Source organism: Gavia stellata, chromosome 3, assembly GCF_030936135.1.
Source record: "Gavia stellata isolate bGavSte3 chromosome 3, bGavSte3.hap2, whole genome shotgun sequence".
Taxonomy (NCBI): Eukaryota; Metazoa; Chordata; class Aves; order Gaviiformes; family Gaviidae; genus Gavia; species Gavia stellata.
In genome coordinates this window covers 50,938,211-50,963,142 of record NC_082596.1, presented here as the reverse complement: position 1 = coordinate 50,963,142, position 24,932 = coordinate 50,938,211, and the positions used below count along the sequence as shown (strand labels likewise).

Sequence of the window (24,932 nt, the reverse complement as noted above, 5' to 3'; positions counted from 1 at the left end):
AAAATCAGTTTTGAGTTTTACTGTATACACAGGGACATCTCCTGAAAACAGTAGGGAGTACCAGATTTGTTCCTGGAACTGAATTTTATTTCTGTAAGATTAACAGACATTCCACACTAAAACAGCATGCAGCAGAGAACAAAGATTAATTAGGCACAAAAATCTGAGGGCTACCTGACTTTAATTTTTCAATTTACCCAAGAGACTGAAGAGTAGGAATGTATTTTATCAACTCGAGCAATAATAACACTTAGATAGAAGTGTGAAGTCTGAGAAACAGTAGTTCAAACATAACTGATGAAAGCAGAGCCATTCCCAGGTTCTCACACAATACCTGAGAACAGTTCAATGTCTGCAAATAGATAAAAAGTCACCAACACATGGGAGAAAGGACATGTAGAGTCCTCCAAACATGGGTACAAATACATTTAGAGAAGTCTATACCCGAGATGTTTCCTTTTTACAGAAGCTAGCAAGCAGCTCACTTACCTTGGTTTGGTTGCATGTTCATGTTTGGTCTGGGACCATAGTTGCCCATCGGCTGTCCCTGGCTCATAGTCATCTGATTCTGCACTGGCATACTCTGTGAGGATGGCACTGAGTGATTATAGCCACCCATTGACCCATGGCTACTTGAAGGCATGTTCATGGAACTGTTTGTCATATTGAGTTGGTTAGGTCCAGGTCCTTGCATAGGCATATGGTTAGGTCCTTCAGAAAGAAAAACAGGGAAAAAAGGTTCTACATTAAGTATCATGAAACAAGCAAATATAGTAATACTAAATCACAAAACTAAATAAAATTCATTAAATACAATTACATTAAAACAAAGCTAAAACAGAGTTTGCTCATGATGTCCCAACTTAAAGAATAGTTAACAACAGTCAAAGTTCAGCTCTGCTATGCAGTATTTTTTGTCGAGCAGCTGAAGCTACTAAAACAAAGGTGTAAAATATCATACAGCTTATCTTATATCCATATCATACACAAAACTAGACTTTTTAGTACTCGCACAACACACACAGAATTTTAACCTGAATTGCACAATATCAGTTTCATAGCCAGGTTGGTAGCTCTATCACAGCTACACACATAATTGTTACAATAGCTGTAACATTTCCGTTCATTCAAACCAACCATACAAGACACTTCTCTGAAAGTAACAGTTAATTTTTTTTTTTTTCAAAAGTCAGGCAGTATTAACGTTGACATGGTACAAATACAATGACATGGCTGAAGGCATATTCAACATTGTTTGAACATACAATCTACAGCCAATATTCTGCAACTGTATTTACAGATTACTAGACTAGGCTGAGATTACGATGACTGGAAGGACAGCCATCAAATTATCAGCTCACCTCTCAAGCTTAATGATTCTGTGATAAGCTTGCAAAGATTCAAAGGAAAAGCAGCCTGCTCATATACCCATGAGGCCAATTACATCTCTTCACCCTTTATTTCCCCGTCTTATTGACAACACAGGTTGGAATTGGATTGTTCTCTGAATTAAATCTACTCTCAATCGGTATTTTAAAAAGTATAAACGTTACAATACCATCTGATCAGTTTACCCATTACTTCAGCTGGGATAAGTGAGCAGCTACTAGGAGTAAAATTAGTAAGAAGTGTGGATATAAATATGACAAATGAAAAAAGTAAATGAAATGCAAGGATTATGCGTATGACAAGCACCACATGAAGAGTTTAAGATATGTACAACCAGAGCATGTGACAGAGTAAGCCAACTATAAACAAGGCAAGTGTTGATATATAAGGAGTTCACCAAGAAGATGCCATTGTTGAAAACATGCCACAGGTTTTTTTGTTAAGCTACAAAAACCTAAGAAATACAGAAAACTTAGAAGAGGAACCTAAAAGAAATGATGCCAGTAGAGCTGTAGAAAGATAGTGATTTGGTTACATATCTCCCCATGGTCTGGGTGGGTGGAAAGTATCTGCCTTCAGATGTAAACAGCTCCCAAGTCTTTTCTTGGCTAAAGTAGTAACTGCACTAACGTAGGACAGAATGAAGGCTAAAATAAGGACACAGGGAGTTGTACACAAGGTGTATAACTGACCTGCAGTATCAACTGACCTGCAAACAAAAAGATGCAGAAGAAAAAGATAACAATGATCAAGGAACAAATCTACTAAAAGCCAACATGAAGAAACAGAGAATACGTTTAAGATGATGATGTTTACCTTCTTGACCTTTTCAAGACACCTTACTGAAATGAACACATAAGCTTATTTTATCCAGGAAAGTGAAAAAGCTAAAGAAGTATTGTATGTGCAGTTCACTGTTCCTGCAAAACAAGGTGGCCGAGATTGCTGAATATTTCAAAGGCAGATCCACCACAAATACAGAAAAAATAACTCTGTGATTAGGATGACCATGACAGAACTATAGAAGCCTATACTGTCCCCTCTTCAATTCAACACTGCCTAACGCTGTAATAGTGAGAATATGGAGTCAGTTTACTTCTGAAAAAGTGAGATAATCTCTTAACCATTAGATCAATCATCAATGTTTTAAAGTAAAGCTAAGGTGAAGAAAAGCTCCAGACTGTAGTGCCAAGGAAGTATTGCAGGACTGGTAGAAGACTACTTTCTTAATTTCTTTCCTAAGAGAAGGAAGGAATACAAAGGACTAGTGCCAGAAAGTCAGGGCCTGGAAGTCATTTGGTTCCTTTTTGCTTAAAGGAAGAAATTGTTAATAACAGATTTCAGAAAACTAGCCAAGCACACAGTGGAAAAAGTTTTTAAGAAACAGTAATGTAAGAAGCAAAATGGGGAAGGCCAAAATCATTGCAAGACAGAAGAAGTTGAAAAGATAACCACACTTTTTCTAAAAGGCTGATTTACACTTCATGTCTCAGGCAGCATCAAAACAGGAGAAAGGACTCAAAAAAAAGCTGGCACATGAAACGTCAGGCATGTTCTGGGGTTAAAATCAGGTACTTTGTTAGTCAGCAGCTGGAAGACAAGGACAGAGGAAAAGCTAAGACCATACTATCAAAAAAAACCTTGCAAATGAGAAATAGTAGGAACACACTTCACAAATAAATTTTTTTATAGTTTGCCAAAATACTTCATGGGGTTCTCCTGCACATAAGGACACAACAGTTGATTATTTTTTTTTCATAAGAATAAATGAAATGGGAAGAACGGAGTATGAATGAAATATGAATGAGACACGAAGTGTGTATCTGCTACTAAAATAACTGCTTTAAATGCTGCACTAATTAGATTCTGTGTTATAATAAAGTTAGTGGAGTAAGTATTATCTTGACTAGAAACAGAAGTCCTTTTTCCTCTTAACCACTTACATTAAGTATCTTAGCTCTGAGAAGCTGTAAGCCAGTCTAAGTGCACTTGAACTACATTTGCAGGAAGGAAAGAAAACTTTGAGAGAACTTGTTGGCAATACGTAAGTACCTGTTATTCAGGAAGGTGATCTACCAATGCCAGCAGCACAAAGGTCAGAGAACCCTATGGCTAGTCTTACCTTTCAACTTTCTACATATGATAGAACAAGCTCAAGAAATTGGGAAGATAATTTGCCACTAGCACAACCCAGTTCACCATCTGGGATGGGATCCACCCAAGGGTACTGAGGGAGCTGGCGGAATTGCTCACCAAGCCACTTTCCGTCATTTATCAGCAGTCCTGGCTAACCGGGGAGGTCCCAGTGGACTGGTGGTTAGCAAAAGTGACACCCATCTTCAAGAAGGCCCGGAAGGAGGATCCAGGGAACTACAGGTCTGTCAGTCTGACCTTGGTGCTGGGGAAGATTATGGAGCAGATCATCCTGAGTGCCATCACGCAGCACGTACGGGACAACCAGGTGATCAGGACCTGTCAGCACAGGTTCATGAAAGGCAAGTCCTGCTTAACTAACTTGATCTCCTATGACAAAGTGACCCACTTAGTGGATGAGGGAAAGGCTGTGGATATAGTCTACCTAGACTTTAGTAAAGCCTTTGACACTGTTTCCCACAGCATTCTCCTGGAGAAACTGACTGCTCTTCCCTAGGTAAAAAACTGGCTGGATGGCCAGGCCCAAAGGGTTGTGGTGAACGGAGTTAAATGCAGCTGGCGGCTGGTCACAAGTGGTGTTCCCCAGGGCTCAGTACCGGGGCCGGTCTTGTTCAATATCTTTATCAATGATCTGGATGAGGGGATTGAGGGCACCCTCAGTAAGTTTGCAGACGACACCAAGTTGGGTGGGTGTATTGATCTGCTTGAGGGTAAGAAGGCTCTTCAGAGGGATCTGGACAGGCTGGATCAATGGGCCGAGGCCCATTGTATGAGGTTTAACAAGGCCAAGTGCCAGGTCCTGCACTTTGATCACAACAACCCCATGCAACGCTACAGACTTGGGGACGAGTGGCTGGAAAGCTGATCCATGGAAAAGTACCTGGGGGTGTTGATCAACAGCCAGCTGAATATGAGCCAGCAGCGTGCCCAGGTGGCCAAGAAGGCCAACGGCATCCTGGCCTGTATCAGAAATAGTGTGGCCAGCAGGAGCAGGGAAGTGATTGTCCCCCCTGTACTCGGCACTGGTGAGGCCGCACCTCGAACACTGTGTTCAGTTTTGGGCCCCTCACTCCAAGAAGGACACTGAGGTGCTGGAGCGTGTCCAGACAAAGCTGGTGAAGGGTCTGGAGTACAAAACTTATGAGGAGCGGCTGATAAAACTGGGGTTGTTTATCCTGGAGAAGAGGAAGCCCAGGGGAAACCCTATCGCTCTCTACAACTACGTGAAATGGAGGTTGTAGAGAGGTGGGTGCTGGTCTCTTCTCCCAAGTGACAAGTGAGAGGACAAGAGGAATGGCCACAAGTTGCATCAGGGAAGGTTTAGACTAGATATTAGGAAAAATTTCTTCACTGAAAGGGTTGTCAGACATTGGAACAGGCTGCTCAGGGAGGTGGTTGAGTCACCATCCCTGGAGGTATTTAAAAGACTTGTGGATGAGGTGCTTAGGGACATGGGTTAGTGATGGACTTGGCAGTGTTTACAGCTAGACTTGATGATCTTAAAGGTCTTTTCCAACCTAAACGATTCTGTGATTTTATCTCCTTCCAAATCCAGACCACCCCTACTTTCCATCACACAAACTCTCTGTCAATGTAACTCTTCAGACAGTAATTTTTTCTGGTAAGAGCCATCATCTGTCACAGGTAACACTCAATTCCAGCATAGCCTGAAAAAAGGTTCATCATGACTCTCTTCCCTGTTAAGAGGATACAGACACTCATTTGTCAGGCGATGCAATTAAGGGCCTTAGCAGCACTTCAGGTCCTTTATTAACCAGAACACAAATATGAGAAAAATCATCCTTTGCCCTTTAGGTAATGGGACACATCTACAGCACAACTTCAAATCAGCTCATGCCCTGACCATCACTAGGCAGTTCTTTTGATCCTCTGTCATGGCTTAACGCCAAAACCAGTACATTCTTCCATCAACCCTTCCACCCATACTCAGTCCCGTGGAAGACCCTGCTCAGATAAGGCCTTCCAGAAATCCTTAGCTGGTATTTTTAAAAGCCTGCATTTTATTTTTTCCAGGCTTGTGGTTGTCAACCCTGGAGTCTCCTGGTTTGCACCTTAGTGACTTTATTCCTTTTGGACAGATAATCTCTTCAGATATTTAAGGTTTTGTATCTAGTTTCTATTACAAAGTATCTACACAACTTTAGTCTAAAGAAAGCAAATAGATACACTGCAGAAATGATTACAAATACATGTCTATGAAATACATAGAGGCTCACATACAGGCAAACTAGCAAACACTTAAAAAAGAAAATAATCATTCAACTATCCACTTAACAAGATGATTCCATTTCCCCTTCTCCAACGCCTAACTATGAAACGATTTTAGCATGCCTTTCCGATATTAGAGATGCCCTCATCCTAAGCTGTTTATCTTCACATTCTCAGAGACAACCTTAAACAGAGAAGGGAAGGAACAGACATTCAAAAAAGGGAATATGTTTGAAGAAAGGCTAAATTAACGCTTAGTTGGAAACTGTATTTAAGTATCTGTCTAGGTGAATACCAAAACAAACCTATTTACCTTCCACATATTTTCGTGAGAGCTCTTTCCTTATTCTATCTAATTACAAAATATGTATGTTTAAGGAGTGACTTTTCTCCCCTGTGGCTCTGCAGTGAAGTCATTATGCTCACATTGTGACTTAGTAATCCTTCTCCTTGGAAAAGATCATTATAATAACAATAATATGATTACACTAGAGGGTCAAAGAGACTGATTTGTGAGAGGCAATGCTATTCTCCATGGGAGCTGATGGATCTTAGATGGATAGAGGACTTCAAAACCAGAATATCTCTGCCCTACTTAGGGAGCAGCATATATTGCTCTTTCCACTTCCAAATGCAGACCATGACCAACATGTATGATGAAACTAACTTCTCTAGATCTTTTATTACATTTCTTACACACAGCCTCTGGAGGCTCTTCAGCTACTCTTCTCAGAAAAACTGTCACTAACACTATCAGGTTCACTTTATCAAGATTAGCACAAAAATTAGAGACTACAGCAATCATTATATTTTTTAGTTCGTATTAAGTTTTGCATAGTTCTTTACTGTGTTTGCTGTGATGGAGCTTATCCTTGTGACCACTGAGAGACGAATTTTCAAAGATCCTTTGACAGCAGTTTCCTTTCTTGGAAGAATCAATACCTTGAAGAGCTTTTGTACGAAAAGTTCCTCCATACAAAAAAATGAAGGGGTCCTGAACAAAAGCAATCCTGGGAATGCAATTTTAAGCTGAAAGCCAATTCACATGAAATAGGCAGTATGACTTTATGAGTAGAAATTCTGGAAAACAGCCTCTGTATAAAGAAGCAAGCTTTTCCAGGGCCTACTCTATTCTGATTTGACTGCTAAAGGGAATAGTTACCCCAAAGCCAGTACTGGTAGGTACAATGTGGAATTTTATCATCTTGTTTCACTGCTTTGTTTCTGACTTCCCAAGCACTTTTCTTTTTATTACAAAACAGGATGGCATAAAAACCGATTTAAAATTTACACCTAGAACAATAATCTGGAGGCCATTTCTTTACAAATCCCTTACGATTCAACGTATCTTCAATAATAAAGAACACAGAGGATTAGTGGAAGCTGGATGGCTTTCTGTATAAAAGCGTTTCTGTTTTGTTGTGGTTTTTTTTTTTAACGTTCACCCACGTTCGAAACACCCTCTTTAAGAAATGTCTATTTTATTATCTAATTATTTAGCTACGATGATTTCATGTTATCTTTTTATGGAAGGATTTGTGTTCACTCAGCCACAGGCCAATACCTTTCCCCAATAAGCCTTCTAAAGCCAGCTGTACTGCACGGTTTCAAACAGACTAAATTTAGCCAGTTCTGTTCATCAGAGGAATGCTGTGTGTCAGCTACATCAAAGCCCAAGGGCAGCCTGATAAACACTGAATACAGGTCACGTAGCTCTGTAGCTAACAAACTCTAAGAGAGCTTGTACTCGGGGGCATTCAAAGCAGTTTTGTCATCAACAATCTAGTATCCCTTGAGCCCCCATGTCGTTTCAGTTGCCAGGCAACGCTGGTGTTAATGTCTTAGAGGAGAAAAACTTACCAGGCATCTGGCCGTTCATCTGGTTCTGCATGTGTGGTGCAGGAGGGCCCCCACCTACCATACCATCTGAAGACATGTTGTGGGAGCGCGGAGGTGGGGGAGGGCCGCTCTGACTCATCCCTCCCGGACCCATAGGCATATTCTGTGTGGGTGGCTGAAAGGAGACAGTTTAGTCAAACACCAGAAGCAGTTAGTCTGACAAATATATTATATGTACATATGGTACAGCAGTTGCCTATATCGTTAAGCGGGGTATGAAAGGAAGCACTGAAACATATTTCCTGCTCTTTCTGATATGTATAACTCCTCCCAATATTAATTTCAGCAAAACGTTTAATATTTCAATCAATTTTACATGAAGTATTACATGAGGCAACACTACAGCACCTTCAAGCACCGCTTTAAAATAATTGAAAAACACAAATCAATGCCTCATTAAAAATTGTGTCCGAACAGTTTAAGATTGCCGGAGTCGCTCCCTCCCCCACACACAAAAGCTCTCCTTCAGAGCAACATTTGTTGAACAGAAAAATAACTCTTCCATTGTAATTCTCTCGCATCAATTTGTTGCTCTTAACAGACCTTGCACCAGGACAGAACAGGTACAACAGGAGATGAAGGCCTCTGAATGCTCATAGACAAGCAAAAATTCGCACCTGGGTGTGGTAAAACGTTTGCGATCTCTTCCCCTCTCTCCCCCAAGGCGCTGAAGGCCTAGTTCATAATTTCCTGCCAAACACCCCCTACAGACTGGAAGCACATTAGCACCGGCCTCCAAAGGTCCAGAGACAGCTGCCTAGAAAGGATGTTTTTGGCAAATTTCCTAATGAAATTGTGAGGAAAATAACTGAATAACCTTGAGAGTTCAAAGAGGGAGAGCAAGAAAAACAGTAAATACAAGGGGGAATTTACTGTTAGGTTCTACCCACAGCAGCGTAAGGAGACTCAGAAACTGCTAGTAGCCAGCCTCGTTTTCCTATTAAAAACACCTGCGAGACTGTATGATCCTCCTCACATACCTTAGCCAAATGCTTTCAGGGGAATAAAAATCATCTCTGTGAGAGCGAATGCCTGGGTCTCTGGCTTTTGAGGACCCTCTCTAAAAGGCCGTAACTATTCATGCAAAACCCTTCCCGCGAGACAAATGTGTGCGTATTTTTCAACATTTCTCTTCGTAGAAAGAACCAAGGGGGTGATCACCAAATACCCATCCAGCCCAGCCCGCCTTATACCTACACCTGCTCATCAGGGCGTTCATAAAGACAAGATATAATACAGTAGAAAAGAATAATGCTTTCCAAATGACCATAAGGCAGGACCCCTTTTTGGCCTTGGAGATGGCAACGCCTGGGTAATGCAGAGACACACGCACATATTCACTTCCCGGGGGAAAGGGGGAAGTGGTATTAATTTATTTTCTCAACATTTCTTCAGATACCTCAAGCACGTGTTATTTTTGCAGCAATATTTTTAAACATTCCTCCAGAAATTAGTTAGTGAAAGGCTTTTTCTGAGGAAAAAAGAGGAAGGAAATGAAGGAAAACACAAGCAAGTAGGTGACTTCTCTTACTAAATTCCTTTCATTCCTCCATGATGAAGAGAATGACCTTTTATATGCAAATTTATTCCTAATCCTATAGCAGAAGTGGCAGAAGGTAGAAAAGGTAAGAATGAAAGGCAGCTCTATTCTCTGAACAGTGAGTGCAATGCTTCTCCATTTTGCTTGATCTTCCTCCACTAGTGCGCAATCAAAGTAAGGCCACTTCAGTTAAGTCTTCCTTCCCTTCACCTTCAAAAGCTCACTATCATCCTACTTTTGCATCTAACAGAAATTATCTAAAACTGATAAACAGAGAAACAAACAAAAAACAAAAAGACTATTTTTAATCTTTATTTAGGAAGTATTTTTTAGAATACCAGCAAAACCAACACACTTGGCACCTCCACATAAGCAGCTAGAGCTCAAACCGTAACAGCCCCATTTCAGCAAAGAGAGCAAAGCCACAAAATATCCAAGTTAAAATATTTTCAGAATTAAAATGAACTTCTAATTAAAATGAGCTACTTGGAATCTAAGTATAAATCGTTAGTAAATCTGATGTTCACACAACGTGTTAATAAATACTATGAAGTACTAAAAAATATTAGATCATGCCTAGGTTTTAGCTATCCTGCAGGTGTTTGTGCAATAACACGGGCAGGCCCTTATGCATGGAAAGATGGACAAAAAAACCTCCACAGGTTATCTGAGAAAAAACTCTATATTCCAACTCTGAAATTTATTCTGGTCGTTTTCAAAATAACTATTGTTTAACATTAAGACAAACACTGCAGTGATCAAAAAACAGTGTTGAGAGTGCAAACATTCAAGGACAGGAGGAAAAAGTATTAAGGATTTTAAAAATCCCATTAGATGCAAAAACCTGCAAGAGACTTCAAAAACCACAGGGAATTGATAGAACTGAGGGAATAATTAAAAACACCCAAAAAGGTACTACCAGAAAATAATTTAGCAAGAGGAGCTTCTGGATATGGAAACAGCCTAAAGACCTGTGTGAACTCATTTCAGATTCTTGAAAATAATGCAAGAAAAAGGTCCAAGCAGCTGCAAAAACCTCAATCTTTCATTAAAATAAACTATCCCATAAGATGACTAGAAGGTAGGCGAACACTGTACCTCTTTTTATAAAGAAGTAGTAGGATCAATTCTAGGAATCATTAATCTGTAAGCCTTGTTCCCCAAGCTACAAGTAAATTGATGGAAATAATTAAGAGTATTAGAAAACTCCAAGGACGATAAAAATAAAGATGAGTTAGTAAAGTGTCAATATAGGAAAGTCATATCTTTCTAAACTATTAGAAATTTTCAAATATATAAATTAAACCACTCAGCTGCATATGTAACAAAAACTTAATACAAGTTTTTTGACAAACCCATTTGGAAAAACACATTGTCCAGGGGTACACACTTTCACTGACCAGAAACTGCCCAAAGGGAAGAAATAAGCAATAACCTTACAAGAAGTTCAAGGAATAAAGGAAAATATGGAGGTCCCCTGAAAATATCTGTTAGTAAATATCAACATTTGAAGATGTTGCAATATTAATTACTGAAAACTGTGGAAGAAAGAATAAGCAGAGTGGTGCCAGGTGAAATTCAACACGGATAAATATATAGCAATCACACTGAATTTTGAACCACACTTTCTTCAGAAAGAAGAAACTCCTATTGCAACTAAACCAGGGAAAAAAAAATTGACCAGTACCCAGTTTGGTGGGAAAAAAATAATTAAAAAATAATCCATAAAAACTATTCAAAATACCTGTGTTCACTTTCTGATTACCTGCAGTGCTTGATATATCAAAAGTGAGGTACAATATACAAGAAAAAATGCTATGGTATTTGTGATCATGATACATATTCAATCTGAGGAAAACAGTCACAAAAAGATACTGTAAAAGCAGGATTCCAAAGACAAGCAACCAGTGATTAAAGACTTTCAATGTCTTTCACCTGAAACAAGTCAAAATGGACATATTTTTTTAATTTTTAACATCGAAAAGAAACAAACATAAGGGGGTATGACAGAAATACAATTTAATGTATGACACATACAAAAAGTAGATCATCCAATTTATGCTTTAACAACAAAGAAAACTCCAGGAGAATAGTCAATAAATTGAGGAATAACATTAAACATACAAGACACCACATAAATCACAAAAACCTGAGGAATTCATCAACACGAGACACTAGAACAAAGTTTAAGTAAGATTCAGAGATAATTACACATACATATATGCAATCGAAACAGTTATATTATATAGGATATTTTAAAATTGTGTTATAAGCCTTCATGTCAGGGTCATAAACCAATCACTACCTGATATTAATTAAAAAGAAATGTCTCCTGCAGATATTATTATTCCCCAGTGAAATTCCTCCAGAGTATTCTTCTACTGGCTGCAGCCAGAAGAAAACAAGAAAAAATTGTTTTAAAATAGCAACTTCCCTATATCTATCAGAGTTGATCGAGGCTTTTACAGGTGATAAACTTCTTTTAAATCATCTTTAATTTAAAAAAAACAACCAAAAAAACCAAAACAAGCAAACAACACCCCCCACCCACCCCCCCTCCCCCCCCCACCCACCCCCCCTCCCCCCCCCACCCCCCCTCCCCCCCCCCTCCCCCCCCCCCCGCCCCAAAATTACAAAACCTGGGTCATTTAACCTTTTTTGTTCTTTACCGAAGTTAAAGAAATTGACCATCCCCAGTAATACACACTATGCATGATAAAGACCTTTTAAAATACAAAATGACCATACATTATTCAAAAGCCAAAAAGAAAAAGAAAAAGAAACCCCCCACCCTTTGTGAAAAGAAAGTTACCCAACATGATCCCTACCCATTCAGTCTAGATATGGAGGGTGATATTCAAATGTAGGTCGGTTAACAAAACTAAAGGAAAGGCTACTTCCCTCTTTCTGCTGCATGACTGACAGAAAGGAATGGAAATTAAAATCACTGCTGATTTTATTCCAGTTATGAAGTAGAAAATGTTAAATATTTTACTATCAGTAAAAAGTAAATTAAAGAATTAGAAGTAAGATGCTAGACATAGCTTCACTTGCTAAACACTAACTTTTGGCTCACTTCCCTAAATACATGGATTACAATTTGTAGCCGCTACAAGCATTTAAAATTTATCAGAGCATGAAAAAAAATTATCAGCTATTTTGTTCAACTCTGGAAATCTGAACTGGAAAAAGACTGAAACTGACCTGCAGTTGTAACCAAAAAAAACAGACAAGAAAAAAACCCATTAGATTTTAACTGACAACTTTCAGCAAACAAAATCCTACTAAACCCAAAAGTTATTTGAAAGGATACTCTTAAAACAATAGCCAAACTGCATTTTTTAGAGGATTTTCTTTTAAATAAGAAATTGGATTAAATGCAGTACAGCAAACAATAAAAGCTGCCATGGTGGAATTGTACACCTGGACCTTTCATCTGTCATCTCTTTTCTGCCCTACTTTATATTATCAGATTTTCCTTACCATCAATAGCAGGTTGAAAAAGATTTGTTTATGGAACATTCATTGTTATAAAAACTGAGATGGAATACCAACTCAGTCATCAATAAAATGTAAAAAAGACATAATCAATACAAATAGCAATAGATATTTAAAGTACACTATAAAAATACAATTTTCTTAAAATTCTCTCAGAATAACAAAAGCTACATGGAACACAAACATAAAAGCCTTCTGATCTTTCTAAGAGAAGCTCTGACTCAGGATTTAAGCGATCATCTTTGTTTTCAGTTATCAAATACCATTTTCTGCAAAGCAAAATATCCCATCCAAGGGACATACCACATTGCTAATATCACAGCACCCGTCCCAGTCTCAGAGAACAGTACTCTGTTGATAAGTGGTGATGGCACCTGCAGAGTACTTACTGAGGTGTCAGACTGGGAAATCAGATCATAAAGGAATACATTTTTGAGATTTGAAGAAGGCGAGATCTATTTAATTGGGTTATGACTCTTCTACAAGATGCAGAGTATTCTGGTACTAAGAGTATCTTAAATGAAAAAAATAAAGAACCTGCATCAATTCTCAGCAAGTGTAATATTTGGGGGTAGGCAGGATTTCTACATGAAAAGCATTTACAATCATGTCTAAATAGTGAAGCTAATTACAAATGTAATTTGTGCTCTCACTGTTGGAGTACCAGTTGTGACACTAGCAGTAAGGAATTCTAATGTAGAATGACAACCACTTTCTAAATCTCAATTTACATCAGTATCTAAAAAAAAATCAGAGAAACTGACTTAATATTTGAACAAATACCATGTAATACTTAAACACTTTGTTTAAAGAGGAAATTGGAATCTTTAGTTGCTTAAAATTACATATATCCCTGCATAAAAATATTTAACTGCACAAATATTCTTTAGCATCGTTTTAACAACCAGAAAATTTAACCCTAAAATACTTAAAATAATGTCTGCATAGCAATAGCTCTTCTAGTACTGCAAAAGTAATCACACAAAATTCTTAACTCTCTATATAACTAGAAGTTATTTAAATCAAAAGTTAAATAATCTGGTACAAACTCAGATCACTTTATTTTAAGTGACTAGGAATACGTTAACTGTGGATGTTAACTTGGGGAACATTGAGCTATAGAAACTAGACAACTCCAGAGGTACTCTAAAATTCCCCCATAAAATGCCGTTCATATCTGTCCTCAAAAGCAAGAGCTTTCTGTTCCACAGCTGTTTACCTTCTGCCTCTTTGGCTTTTAAGATGGTTTAATGTCTGGTCCGATAGTTACAGGTTTTGCTTGCATTTAGTAACCTAAGAGAAAAATTCCACCACTATTCCAGCTAGAAGGCCTTATGTAAACTCAATTAAAGCAGAAAGAATCCTGCAGAACCCTCAGAGCATTTCACTGGGGAAACAGCAAAACCACACAGGCTAAAGGACTCAGCATCTATGTTACCAGACTGCCTGGTACAGCTCTCAGCAGACTGACTAGGGTCGAAATAGGTATTTATTGTGCAGATACTGTATGAAAGAGAGGCAAATCGCATCTTCAAGTATGAAAGAATTACACTTCAGAGCATACTCCTAACTCAAATTGGCTGCTATCTTTACTGATTTCTAAATCAGCCACAGACATTAGTAAGCAATATAAGTAGGTTTTTTGTATACAGTGCACTAGCTCCCCATGTGGACACACCTGATTAGGAATACATGCAAAGCAGCTTACAGAAGTTATCGAGTGATCCTCTTATTTAAAGTGGACTACACTAGTGGACTATACTAGTGGTCTATGAATTCAGTTCTAACATGTTAACAACTTAAATTCCCATATCCTGGAGTTTTTTTAGTAGCATTTCTGGCTTAAGAAGCTACCTCCAGCTGCTCTCCATTTCCTAATACTACCCTTTCAGTTGCACCAACACAGCCATTTACATAGCCCTGCAGTTAATCTGAACTAATCCAGAATTAAAATATCCCCCTTTCCACCTAATTAATCTGGACTGATTCTCCAGATTGGTTCATGTTACAACAACTTCAAAGCATCACACAGCAGAATTGCAGCTGACGAGAGTACGGCTTTGGTAACGTCAGCATAACTGTTACTATCGAAAGGAAATCTTGTCAAACAACAGCCAAACTTCTTTCCAACGTTCAAAAGCCTATCTGGAGCAAAATGAACAACCTGGAAAAACATGGATAAACTGAGGATCCACAACCTGAAAATTCTTTTAAAAATGCAGCATACCTAATTGTCTTTTGCTAAAGCAGGATGACACTATTAGCTCCGAAAGATGCATATCAACACAAGCACTGGTGTTGTTACAGAGATTCAGCGAATAGGCTAGGGGAGAAACAACCCATCAAACCCATAGCAAATCTGGTTGTTTTACCTTTAAGCCTTCTACAAAGCTTGTACTACTGACAATTCTACAAGATTTTCTTCCCATAATCGGTAGTTTTTCAGTTTCCTGGTATAAACAATGGTATAAACACACGCACAAAAAAAATCTGAGTAGCTATTTGTAAAACTAGTTCTCTTTGGGTTAATATCCCATAACCACATTTTTTACATTCAATGAACACGTAGGCAATCAGAGTGTTCACTGAGAGGCCAGAAGTCAAGCAGCATCCAAAGCCTCAAAGAAAGAAAAAGGATCAGATGATCATGTGCTGGCCTTGGAGCAAAGACAATTAAGTGATACAGACACACTAGACCTCTCTGTAAGCACTTATACAGCTAGATCATAATGCATTGCTTTTATGACTGGTTACTGCAGTCATAACTAAGAATTAGGCTACTGACAGCAAAAGGATTAAATCTCAAACAGACCCATAATACTGTACAACTTCAGGAAATGTCTTATTTACCATTTTGTTCCAAGTCCTGAGTCTCTCAGATCACTCAAACACAGCAGTAACAGTGAATTCTTAGAATAATGTGGTACTACAACATGAACCTAAATGTCCCACATTACTGACTGTTTGGTGACAAAGCCTAACCAACTGTGGGCTAGACACTATTACCAAAGGAGGCTTACCCCCTGTGTTTCTTCCTTGCAAAACATAAGAAATAAGTTTTGCTATGCAAAATAAACATGGCAAATAAAAATGTAGAGTACAAAGAGTTGGAGGAAGGAATAATTTAAGAAATTATGTTCTTCAGGGAGTACGCAAGCACAAATAAATTAGCTTTTATCAATTACAGATTTGTACTAGCTTGACAGTTTCAAATAACAGTACAGGAATGTAAAGCTTAATTTCTTTTACCCATCCCCACCACAGTGACTCTACTTGCCTCTCATTTGAAGAGTAGCAGTAAAGTTGCTCTTTTGGTTAAGTTACTTTAACGTGAAAATCCACACCAAACAGAAGCATTCAAATTTCTTGTTTTAAAGAACACGATCAATGTTACTGACATGGTCTAGAAATCCTCCACGGAGTGTACTTGCTTAATATGGCAGGTACGAACACAACATCTTTCCTCCCTTTCTCAAAAAATCTCCTCCCTAATGTCTCTCTTTTTAAAAGTCTTCTAGAAATTACATTTTTTGAAAACTGTTTAACAAACATTTAATCAGAGCAATTATTCTTCAAAATCCAAGCTCCACTTCCGACTACTAGCTCACTTGCCTACTGACAGGAAACATTCAACCTTTCTTTTGCTCTGTTCTCCATTAATTCAGCTTACAAATAGTTGAACTTGAATTTGGCATGGACTTGTGTTCTGAAAGGCTAATGCAGAATACTACACCATACTGCTTTGTGTATCTGCTTTAAAACTAATTTAATCAACACACTAACATTCAATATACACAGAATTAAGCCACAGGTTTAAAGACCAATGCCAGCTGTGATCAGCAGGAAAGCAGATACCATTTTCTTCTATACTACCACAGGTATCAGACTTTCCCAGGCATTTGGTACATAACTAGACAAGAATTTAATTAATTTAAGATTCCTCTCATCTTCAGTAACAGCAGTTTTATTTGCAAATTTTATTTTAAGCTATTAAAACTGAGCCACATTTCTCTTTTCTGGATGCCATCTTGGGGTTTTTTGTTGTTTTTTTTTTCCCCCACAAGAAACTTTTATGTTCAAAATGAAGAGTGCACTGTTCAGTTCTTAAACTCTGAATTGTTTCTACAAACTGAATCACAAGTATATTAAAACCATAGATTGAACATTACCCCTTTGAAAAATACTAAAGGGTATTTAAGATCATCTGAGACTTTCCACTGATGGAGTAAAACCATTCTTACATTGAAGACTCCTATTTAGCCACCCAAACCCTGCAGCTTTTAAAAAACAAAACAAAAACACCTATCTTCCAATAAGGAATTTGAAGAAAAGTTTTAGTCAGGTGCTAGTAAGTATGTTTAATGGTTCTACCTCTTGAAGCAGTTTCTTTGCAAGTAACCAGCATTTCTGTGTTTGTTGATGTTGGGTGTTTATAAAAAGCAATCACCATTTTCTATAAAAGTGTTTTGTAACTAATTAGGGTGGAATCCACACCAGTTCTGTGTGATAAGTTTGGGACTAGATGGGAACAGCATCCATTAAGGGATTTCACAGGTCCTACCAAAAAGCATTATTTTTGGGACAGGTATCTCAAGCAAGAAAAAAATAACTTTTTTATTAATAAGTTTATTAATAACCTTTCCAATATTATGAAATTGAGAAAAACTATTTAATGTGATGTGCTCATTTTTGTACAACTCAGACACAATGAGTTTTCTTGGAAGTCACTTCACATAGAGTTTAGCTTGCTACTGGAAGAAACTTGCACTTTCAAGACAAAACAAAACTGGCATGTTATAGAAGTGAGTAATAGTCATAAGCATTTATTTTCATCACCTTCTTGAAATACACACTGAAATCAAGTGCTCTGCATGCTGACAGAAGGCAAGTTGCATTATGTAATAAAAACTCTGAAAAAAATCACTTTTTCTGTGTTTTAAAAAAACCAAAACAAGCGTTCCCAATCAAACAATTCCTGCAGACCTCACTATTTGCCTGTTATAAAACTAATGCCAAAATGAAAAGGCTGGAGTGCAGGACAAAAGTTCCGCTTTACTTTTCCCAATAAAGTAATGGTCATGGGTTGTTTTCTTATAAATATTTAGCAAAATGAAGGCATCTGGGGGAGAGAAAATGTCCAAGTGGAAAAGTTTGCGGTTTTTTATCCAATAGTTTGCAATGACTTTTTAACACCACTACAACTCTCTCTCAAGAAATTAAAAAATAAACAGAAGTCAGGGAGGATAAGATGCCTGTTCTGCAGTTTGAGATTTAATGTGTTTAGAAACACACACACAATACTTCACTACTATTTTTTGGAGGTTCTCTTGGAAGTCCCTGTAACAAACTTTAATTGCATCTTTGCTCTCTACAGTTCAAGACAACTAATAACATTTTGCTGTTGCCTCCCTCAAAAGTAGCACCAATGAAAATCAGAAGAACGCAACAGTGTTGTGTTCCTCACCATACAAGCCTTTTTTGGGAAGCCAGCTTACCCCGTATGGTGGTGGTAAACAGACTTTTGACTGCTGTTGAAAGAGAATACCTGTCATGTCTTGGAAAGAGGCAGCAAAAAGTCACACCAACTTCACATGTGGGCTTAGCTACTGCTCTTCTCCAGCTGGGAAGACACTCCATAAACAGCTCTGCCCTTAATAATGCTGCTGTTCAAATGGCTGAGAAAAGACTGGTTGACACAAGCAGATGAACCTTGCACTTTTGTCTTCTTATGCGAGGGAAAGTCTCTTACCCCAGAAGTCATAATTTAATACTCTAAATTTATCATGCATGCAAAGACAACAGGAGCTTTGTTATGACACTGGAGTTTCAAAGTCTTTCTAGTTCCCTTCATTCAGAGCCTGCAATGCTTGCTTCACCTGTTTCACCTTTTCCTCACTTCCAGGGCCCCTTTATAGAAGCATTTCTCTGCACAACACAGTAGGTTCACTATACCTTTGTTTAGTACAAGATTTGTCTTCACAGAATCACTAAGGTTGGAAAAGACCTGTAAGATCATCAAGTCCAACCATCAACCCAACATCACCATGCCCGCTAAACCATGTCCCACAATGCCATGTCCACACATTCCTTGAACACCTCCAGGGATGGTGACTCCACCACTTCCCTGGGCAGCCTGTTCCAATGCTTCAGCACTCCCTCAGTAAAGACATTTTTCCTAATATCCAGCCTGAACCTCCCCTGGCGCAGCTTGAGGCCATTTCCTCCTGTCCTCTCACTAGTCACTTGGGAGAAGAGACCAACACCCACCTCTCTGCAACCTCCTTTCAGGTAGTTGTAGAGAGCGATAAGGTCTCCCCTCAGCCTCCTCTTCTCCAGGCTGAACAACCCCAGCTCCCTCAGCCATTCCTCACAAGACTTGTGCTCCAGACCCCTCACCAGCTTCATTGCCCTTCTCTGGAGACACTCCAGAACCTCAATATCCTTCTTGGAGTGAGGGGCCCAAAAGTGAACACAGTATTCGAGGTGCGGCCTCACCAGCGCCGAGTACAGGGGCACGATCACCTCCCTGCTCCTGCTGGCCACACTGTTTCTGATACAGGCCAGGATGCCGTTGGCCTTCGTGGCCACCTGGGCACACTGCTGGCTCATCTTCAGCCGGCTGTCAACCAGCACCCCTAGGTCCTTTTCTGCAGGGCAGCTTTCCAGCCACTCGTCCCCAAGCCTGTAGTGCTGCATGCGGTTGTTGTGACCCAAGTGCAGGACCCGACACTTGGCCTTGTTGAACTGCATACAACTGGCCTTGTATATCTTGTTCTCTACAGGCAATACCACACTTTCAGAAAGAACGTACAGTCATTTGTCTTGAATAGCACAATCTAAAAAGATATGGACAGAGGCATAGAAGCTGGGTTTTTTTAATATAAAAAAATCCAACATTTATGTCCAAGAGAAAAGACAGGAAGGAGGCAGTAACTATCTTGAGTAATCCTGACAGAAAACATGAGGGAGAACATACTACAAGCATTTTTCCCAACAATATGAAGCATTAAGGCTAAGGAGTATTGTGAGAGGATGCAACGAAGTTACCATCAGGTTCAAGTCATTTTAGCTTATATTAAAAACATCAATGAACCTTATCATTTAGCTATTTGTTCTACATGAATGCTATCTTAACAGCAATATTCTCTTTTCAACCTCATTTTATCACATAATTATTACTTCTTATAAAATGCTTTAAGTTGTGAAGTTTCTTGAGTGTAGCTACCTAATTAAAACAAACACAAGATAAAACATAAAAAAAGAAAGTATAGTTTACTAGGGGAACTACCTTCCAGATATGAATAGATCAGATACAATCCAACTTCAGAAGCTATCCAGACTCAAGCCCTCCTAAGTTATGCGGGAAACTACTGCAATGGTAGTATAGTACAGCTGATGTAGTTTACTATTAAAAATAGCAGATGTTTACACACACAGTATTTTGCTCCATATCTAACTGTTGTGACCCAAGACCCTTGAATTTAGTAAGTCTGTTCAACAGCTGACACAGAAACACAGTGAACAGAAACATAATACTTCCAAGTCAACTTGAGCCTCATCAGTTCTTAAACGGAAAGCCAATAAAGGAAAAGAGTCTCAAGTAGTTTATCTTGCATTATAAAAAGCAGTAGCTTGTAAGTTCCCAAATTCTTCCGGCTAAAATTTGTTGGGAAAACAGAAAGAATTTAAAGAATAGTTTTCTAAAAACTCCAACAAAAACACATCATCTGATTATGTTACCACATTTCAGGCAAATCTTTAAAGATTTGACTTGGTAGGTCAGAGTGTCTACACTTAGGTAAGACTGAACACCTAAATTTCGTTTTGTATTTAAGTTTGAAAGAAAAACCAAGAAGCTACCTTCTTTACTCCCTCCTCAGCTGTCCAAAGGGGACTCCCCCCCCCAAACAAAAAACACTATGCTATTTTCTCACTAATGTGGAATATTCCTTACATTCCAGATCAGAAATACACTTCAGTTCTGATCTGCAAAGGTCTTTCCTGGCCCTATCTTCATTTTCTTTTAAGAAGAGAACGTCATCCCATTCAACTCTAAGAACAGGGCTGTTCACTGGGGACTAGGAGAAGGTCAAATTAATTTCCAGTTGTCATCAGAACCAGGATATGAATTAAGCCTCCAAAAACATATTAGTTGAGTAATACACACAGCCCTCTTAAAGGTTTCTTTCCCTCTCCTCAGCTACAAGCATGGATTTATAAAAAGAGAAGCCTCTACAGGCACAACAGGTTGGACATAATGAAGCACTGTTTCTATAGTCCTCTAGGTACCAACTGACAGGATGCTTTGCTAGTAGCTATGATTGGAGAACACTTCTCCAGAGATCAAAGAAAAAGTAATTCGATTTCAGTTGGTGAAAACTAGTATCTAGGAATGGCTGTTTTATAGACATTCTTTTTTAGCTTCATATTACAGAAATGAATCAAGACTATATTAATTCAAGAAAAGTCTTATTACCAAAAAACAAAGAACTTTCTTGTGTTACTCACAATGAACTCCCCAAGCTTTCTGATTAACACAAAAAGCAAACAGATAGCAAGCTATTTTAATGTTTGTTGTAGCTTTCCTTACTGCACCATAAAGAATGGAAAGGGGGAAAAAATGAGGTATTTTATAAAATATAAGAGTTCAGGAATACAGATTCAGAAAACTCCAGATTAAATAAAAAGATAGCAGTATTATCCAAGAAATGCTTCATTTGTAAAGCAATGCAGTGTTTCAAGTTAAGCCTGTGTGACCTTATTTCTTGCATAAACTTTTTTTTAAAGTTGCTTTCTGATACAGTAGAGAGGCAAAGAATTTAAGAGACTCACCTAGAATACAGAAAAGCAGACAAAGGTTTACCTGCCCTTATTTCACTGAGGCTGTAATATTGTCCGTTCTTTTGCGAGGGGGAAAAAAATATCCCCAACCCCCTACGTTTCACTAATGTAAGAGGAGAAACAGAGTACTGTTGTAGGAGCTGACTAAAAGCCGCATCACTACAGTTCTTAGTTGAGGAAAAAAGCCACAACACCTATCTGTGAGGCAGGCCACATAACCTGTGCCCTGTGCATTTAATTCAGAATATCAGTCTTCAGTTAAACAAGTCAGATTTTGAGTAAGACCTAAACAGTGAGATTACTAGACTCCAAATACAGCATGAAGAGACACTGCATCTTTTATTCACTTTAAATCAGAGGCTAAATGTTTGGTCATTGCCAAACACTTCTGTGTGGTTTTGGGGTTTTTTCCCTCCAGGAACACAAATGAAATCTATTCCCTACTTTTAACTTTTTTGTACTTACTGCTGGTAGTAAAGACTGCATGTTCTGGTTGGAGTCAGCTATAGTAGCTAGGTAAACCAAGTTTGTATGCAGCATCTGCTGGTATCTATCAAAATAAACAAAAGTAAAAGAGAACTTAAGTCATGAATACAATAACATCAGAATCTACTTTAATTCTACACATGTAAAGGAAGTTACCTATGTAAAACAAGATTCAAGAGACTTACAAGAGTACGATTATTAGGAATCCTAAGCCTTTTCCCCTCACACTTACCTATTACCCAACCTTTCCCAATGTCTCCATCAAATCTGTGCCTATATCTTCTCTACAACTTCTGTCTCGCTATGAAAAATCTAAAGCTGGGTGACACTGTTTTTACCTATTTCACTTCATGCCTCAAACTAAGTCACCAGGAGACATATAGAGTGTGTGTGGCTGCTGTAATTTCCATCACAAACACTAGGGAAAGAGAGCTCCTTATATTATGTCCCCAGATGCCAGGTATCATAGATTTGTATGAATCATGACCAAGAACAATGCAAACATTTCATCAGGACCCTGAGCTTTGGAAGTTTCCTATGGAATGATTTTTCTGCTACAGAACCACATTCCAGAGTCTCAACATGTAGCTCACAGTCACAACAACCTTGAAAGCAGGAACAGATTACGAATACATAACTACAGATTTGCAAACAGCTTAATACAGTAACTGTGCTACAATAAAAGCACGCCCTTAAAGCAAAAATAACTACTATTTACGATCATGCTCCTACTCCCAGAAAAACAGTTCTCACATGACTCTATTTGTCTGATTACAAGGGTACCATGATCATCCCATGCCAGAAAAGAGTAATGGGAAAATAATATTCCTTAATACTTCACTCCTTCCACAGTTCTCAGATCATTCTCCAGAGACCCCACTAGACAGCAAGTCCTCATGGGATATTCCAGCAAGCCAAACTTCTAAGACAAGTGGTAAGCAGGTAGTTTTCAAACATGCCATGAGGAAGAAAGGTCCATTCCCACATGATTTTGAAAGGTTTGAGAAGAAAACTCTTTCCCAAAGTTTAATTATGATGCAGAGGAAAAAGATCTTGGTTATACAGTCCCCATTTTTATGAGCATCATTATCATGACATCAACTTGCAGTAGTCAAGCTGCAACATTTCAGTGATAGAAGTGATTAGTCATACGGCAAATAGAAAAATTAATTATAAGTGTAGTATCTGCAGCAATACTTTTCTACTCTTCACAGCACAATTCTCCTACAAGGTAAGCTAAACAAATCAAGAATGGTGATCTAGATGGAAATTCACCCAGTCCACAGTAGATTTGGATTAATGTCTTACTGAGAGCATTCAGATGTCTTTCCTTTGTTCTGATAGTCCATTATACACTGAATAAGATGGTTGTTTTCATCCAACATCTGAAACGATAAAGAATTTTGGAGTAAGTTTCATGAAGGAACTGAAGATAAATTTGAGTCTTGCTCCTCATCTCAGATTTTTTGAAAACATAGAAAAATGAAAAGTAGTATTCCAGAGAGTTCTACGTTAACCATTTATTTATAGCACATTTTGTTGCTCCCATCTCCCTCCCCCATCAGCTTAGTTTTACAGCTTTCAGTTTAAGGGTTTCAAGTCACTATTATAACTATATTTATGAAGCTTCCCATTCAAATACCTATACTTGTTGCACACCAAGTTCTTAAGAAGTTTCAGAGTTTTGCATTTCTTTTGTTTGATCTCTACCAAGGAGTTTACTTAAAAATTTATGCCCCAAATTTCCTTTCTCCTTCTAAAGCCCACAACTGTTCACAAATTTAATAATAAAAGGCACCGAAATTGCTATTGATAGAAACTGAGCTTACCAGACAGGTTTGTTTCAAGGGAATGCACTGGAAAGCTAGGCCCTATTTACATTAAGAATCTCTAATTAAACTGCATGTTATAAATATTCTGTATTACAGGCACAACAGATCTGTTATACTTCAGAAGTGTCCAGGAATATGGACATAGATGAACTACTTTTCTCGCAAAAAAAAGTAGTCGTAAAATAATGGGAAATTGCAGATCTTATGGCCTTCTACAAAAAGCTCACGAATTCAAGGCATTCCAAGCTCCATAAACAGGAAAAAAATAAAGCCTGATTTCCTAGAGCTGCACATCCCCACACACATGTCCTTTTAACCACTCTCCCACATTCTGATCTCTGACTCTGCTCAAGAGTCAGCAGAACCATGGCTAATCTGAGCTACCAGCCAAGTTACCCAAGTCAACTGAACTAAATGGAAAATTTACTGCCAAATGGAAAATTTTGCATTGATTTCTCCCTTTGCTTCCTCTCAGTAGAAAGCTGTTTAGATCCCTTTACCCAGCTGCTGAATTTCACAAAAATAATAGGATCTTAACCATCTCCAAGACTCTTTCCTTCTTCCAAACATGGTTGAGACTAGCCAAAATGCTCATGCTTCTACATGGAAAGCACAAATGGTGTTATTATATTACCTGTATTTCCCTAGGAATCCAACCTAAACAAATTCTATAGGGGAAAAAAAGAAGTAAAGAAGTACTGACACTTGGTTTATTCCAACTAATCTCTACCATGAAAAGGGTACGGAGTCAGAAACCTCATGCAGTCTACTCAGGACTTATATTCATGTAAGAATGAGCCAACCAGCCCAGTCTTCCTAGATACAAACCAGTAATTCACCAGAACTGACTAGAACAATCAGCGAGCAGTTATTTTGCCTGAAACTGCTGGATCTGGAAACACTGTCATTAAGCACTAAACACAGACAGAACTGCACTATTTCGAGTTACTGTCTGAGCCTCAGAAACTAGCAGAGCACGCTCTGAAGAGGATCAAACACACTGCTACACAGACACATTTCACATGTACTAACATCAACTTTTGTAAGAAACACAGTGGCCATTT

General features: G+C 38.4%; 1 protein-coding gene across 3 annotated transcripts in view; it reads right to left on the bottom strand.

Moving 5' to 3' along the window:
* SS18 (SS18 subunit of BAF chromatin remodeling complex) overlaps positions 1-24,932 on the bottom strand; it is a 45,820-nt gene that overhangs the window by 19,152 nt on the left and 1,736 nt on the right. For all 3 annotated transcript variants that reach the window (XM_059836012.1, XM_059836013.1, XM_059836014.1), the window contains exons 2-5: positions 23,345-23,421; positions 22,016-22,100; positions 7,633-7,786; positions 490-711 (exon numbers count right to left, since the gene is read on the bottom strand). In XM_059836012.1, the coding sequence (XP_059691995.1) occupies positions 490-711; positions 7,633-7,786; positions 22,016-22,100; positions 23,345-23,421 (538 nt within the window). The remainder of the gene's footprint in view (positions 1-489; positions 712-7,632; positions 7,787-22,015; positions 22,101-23,344; positions 23,422-24,932) is intronic.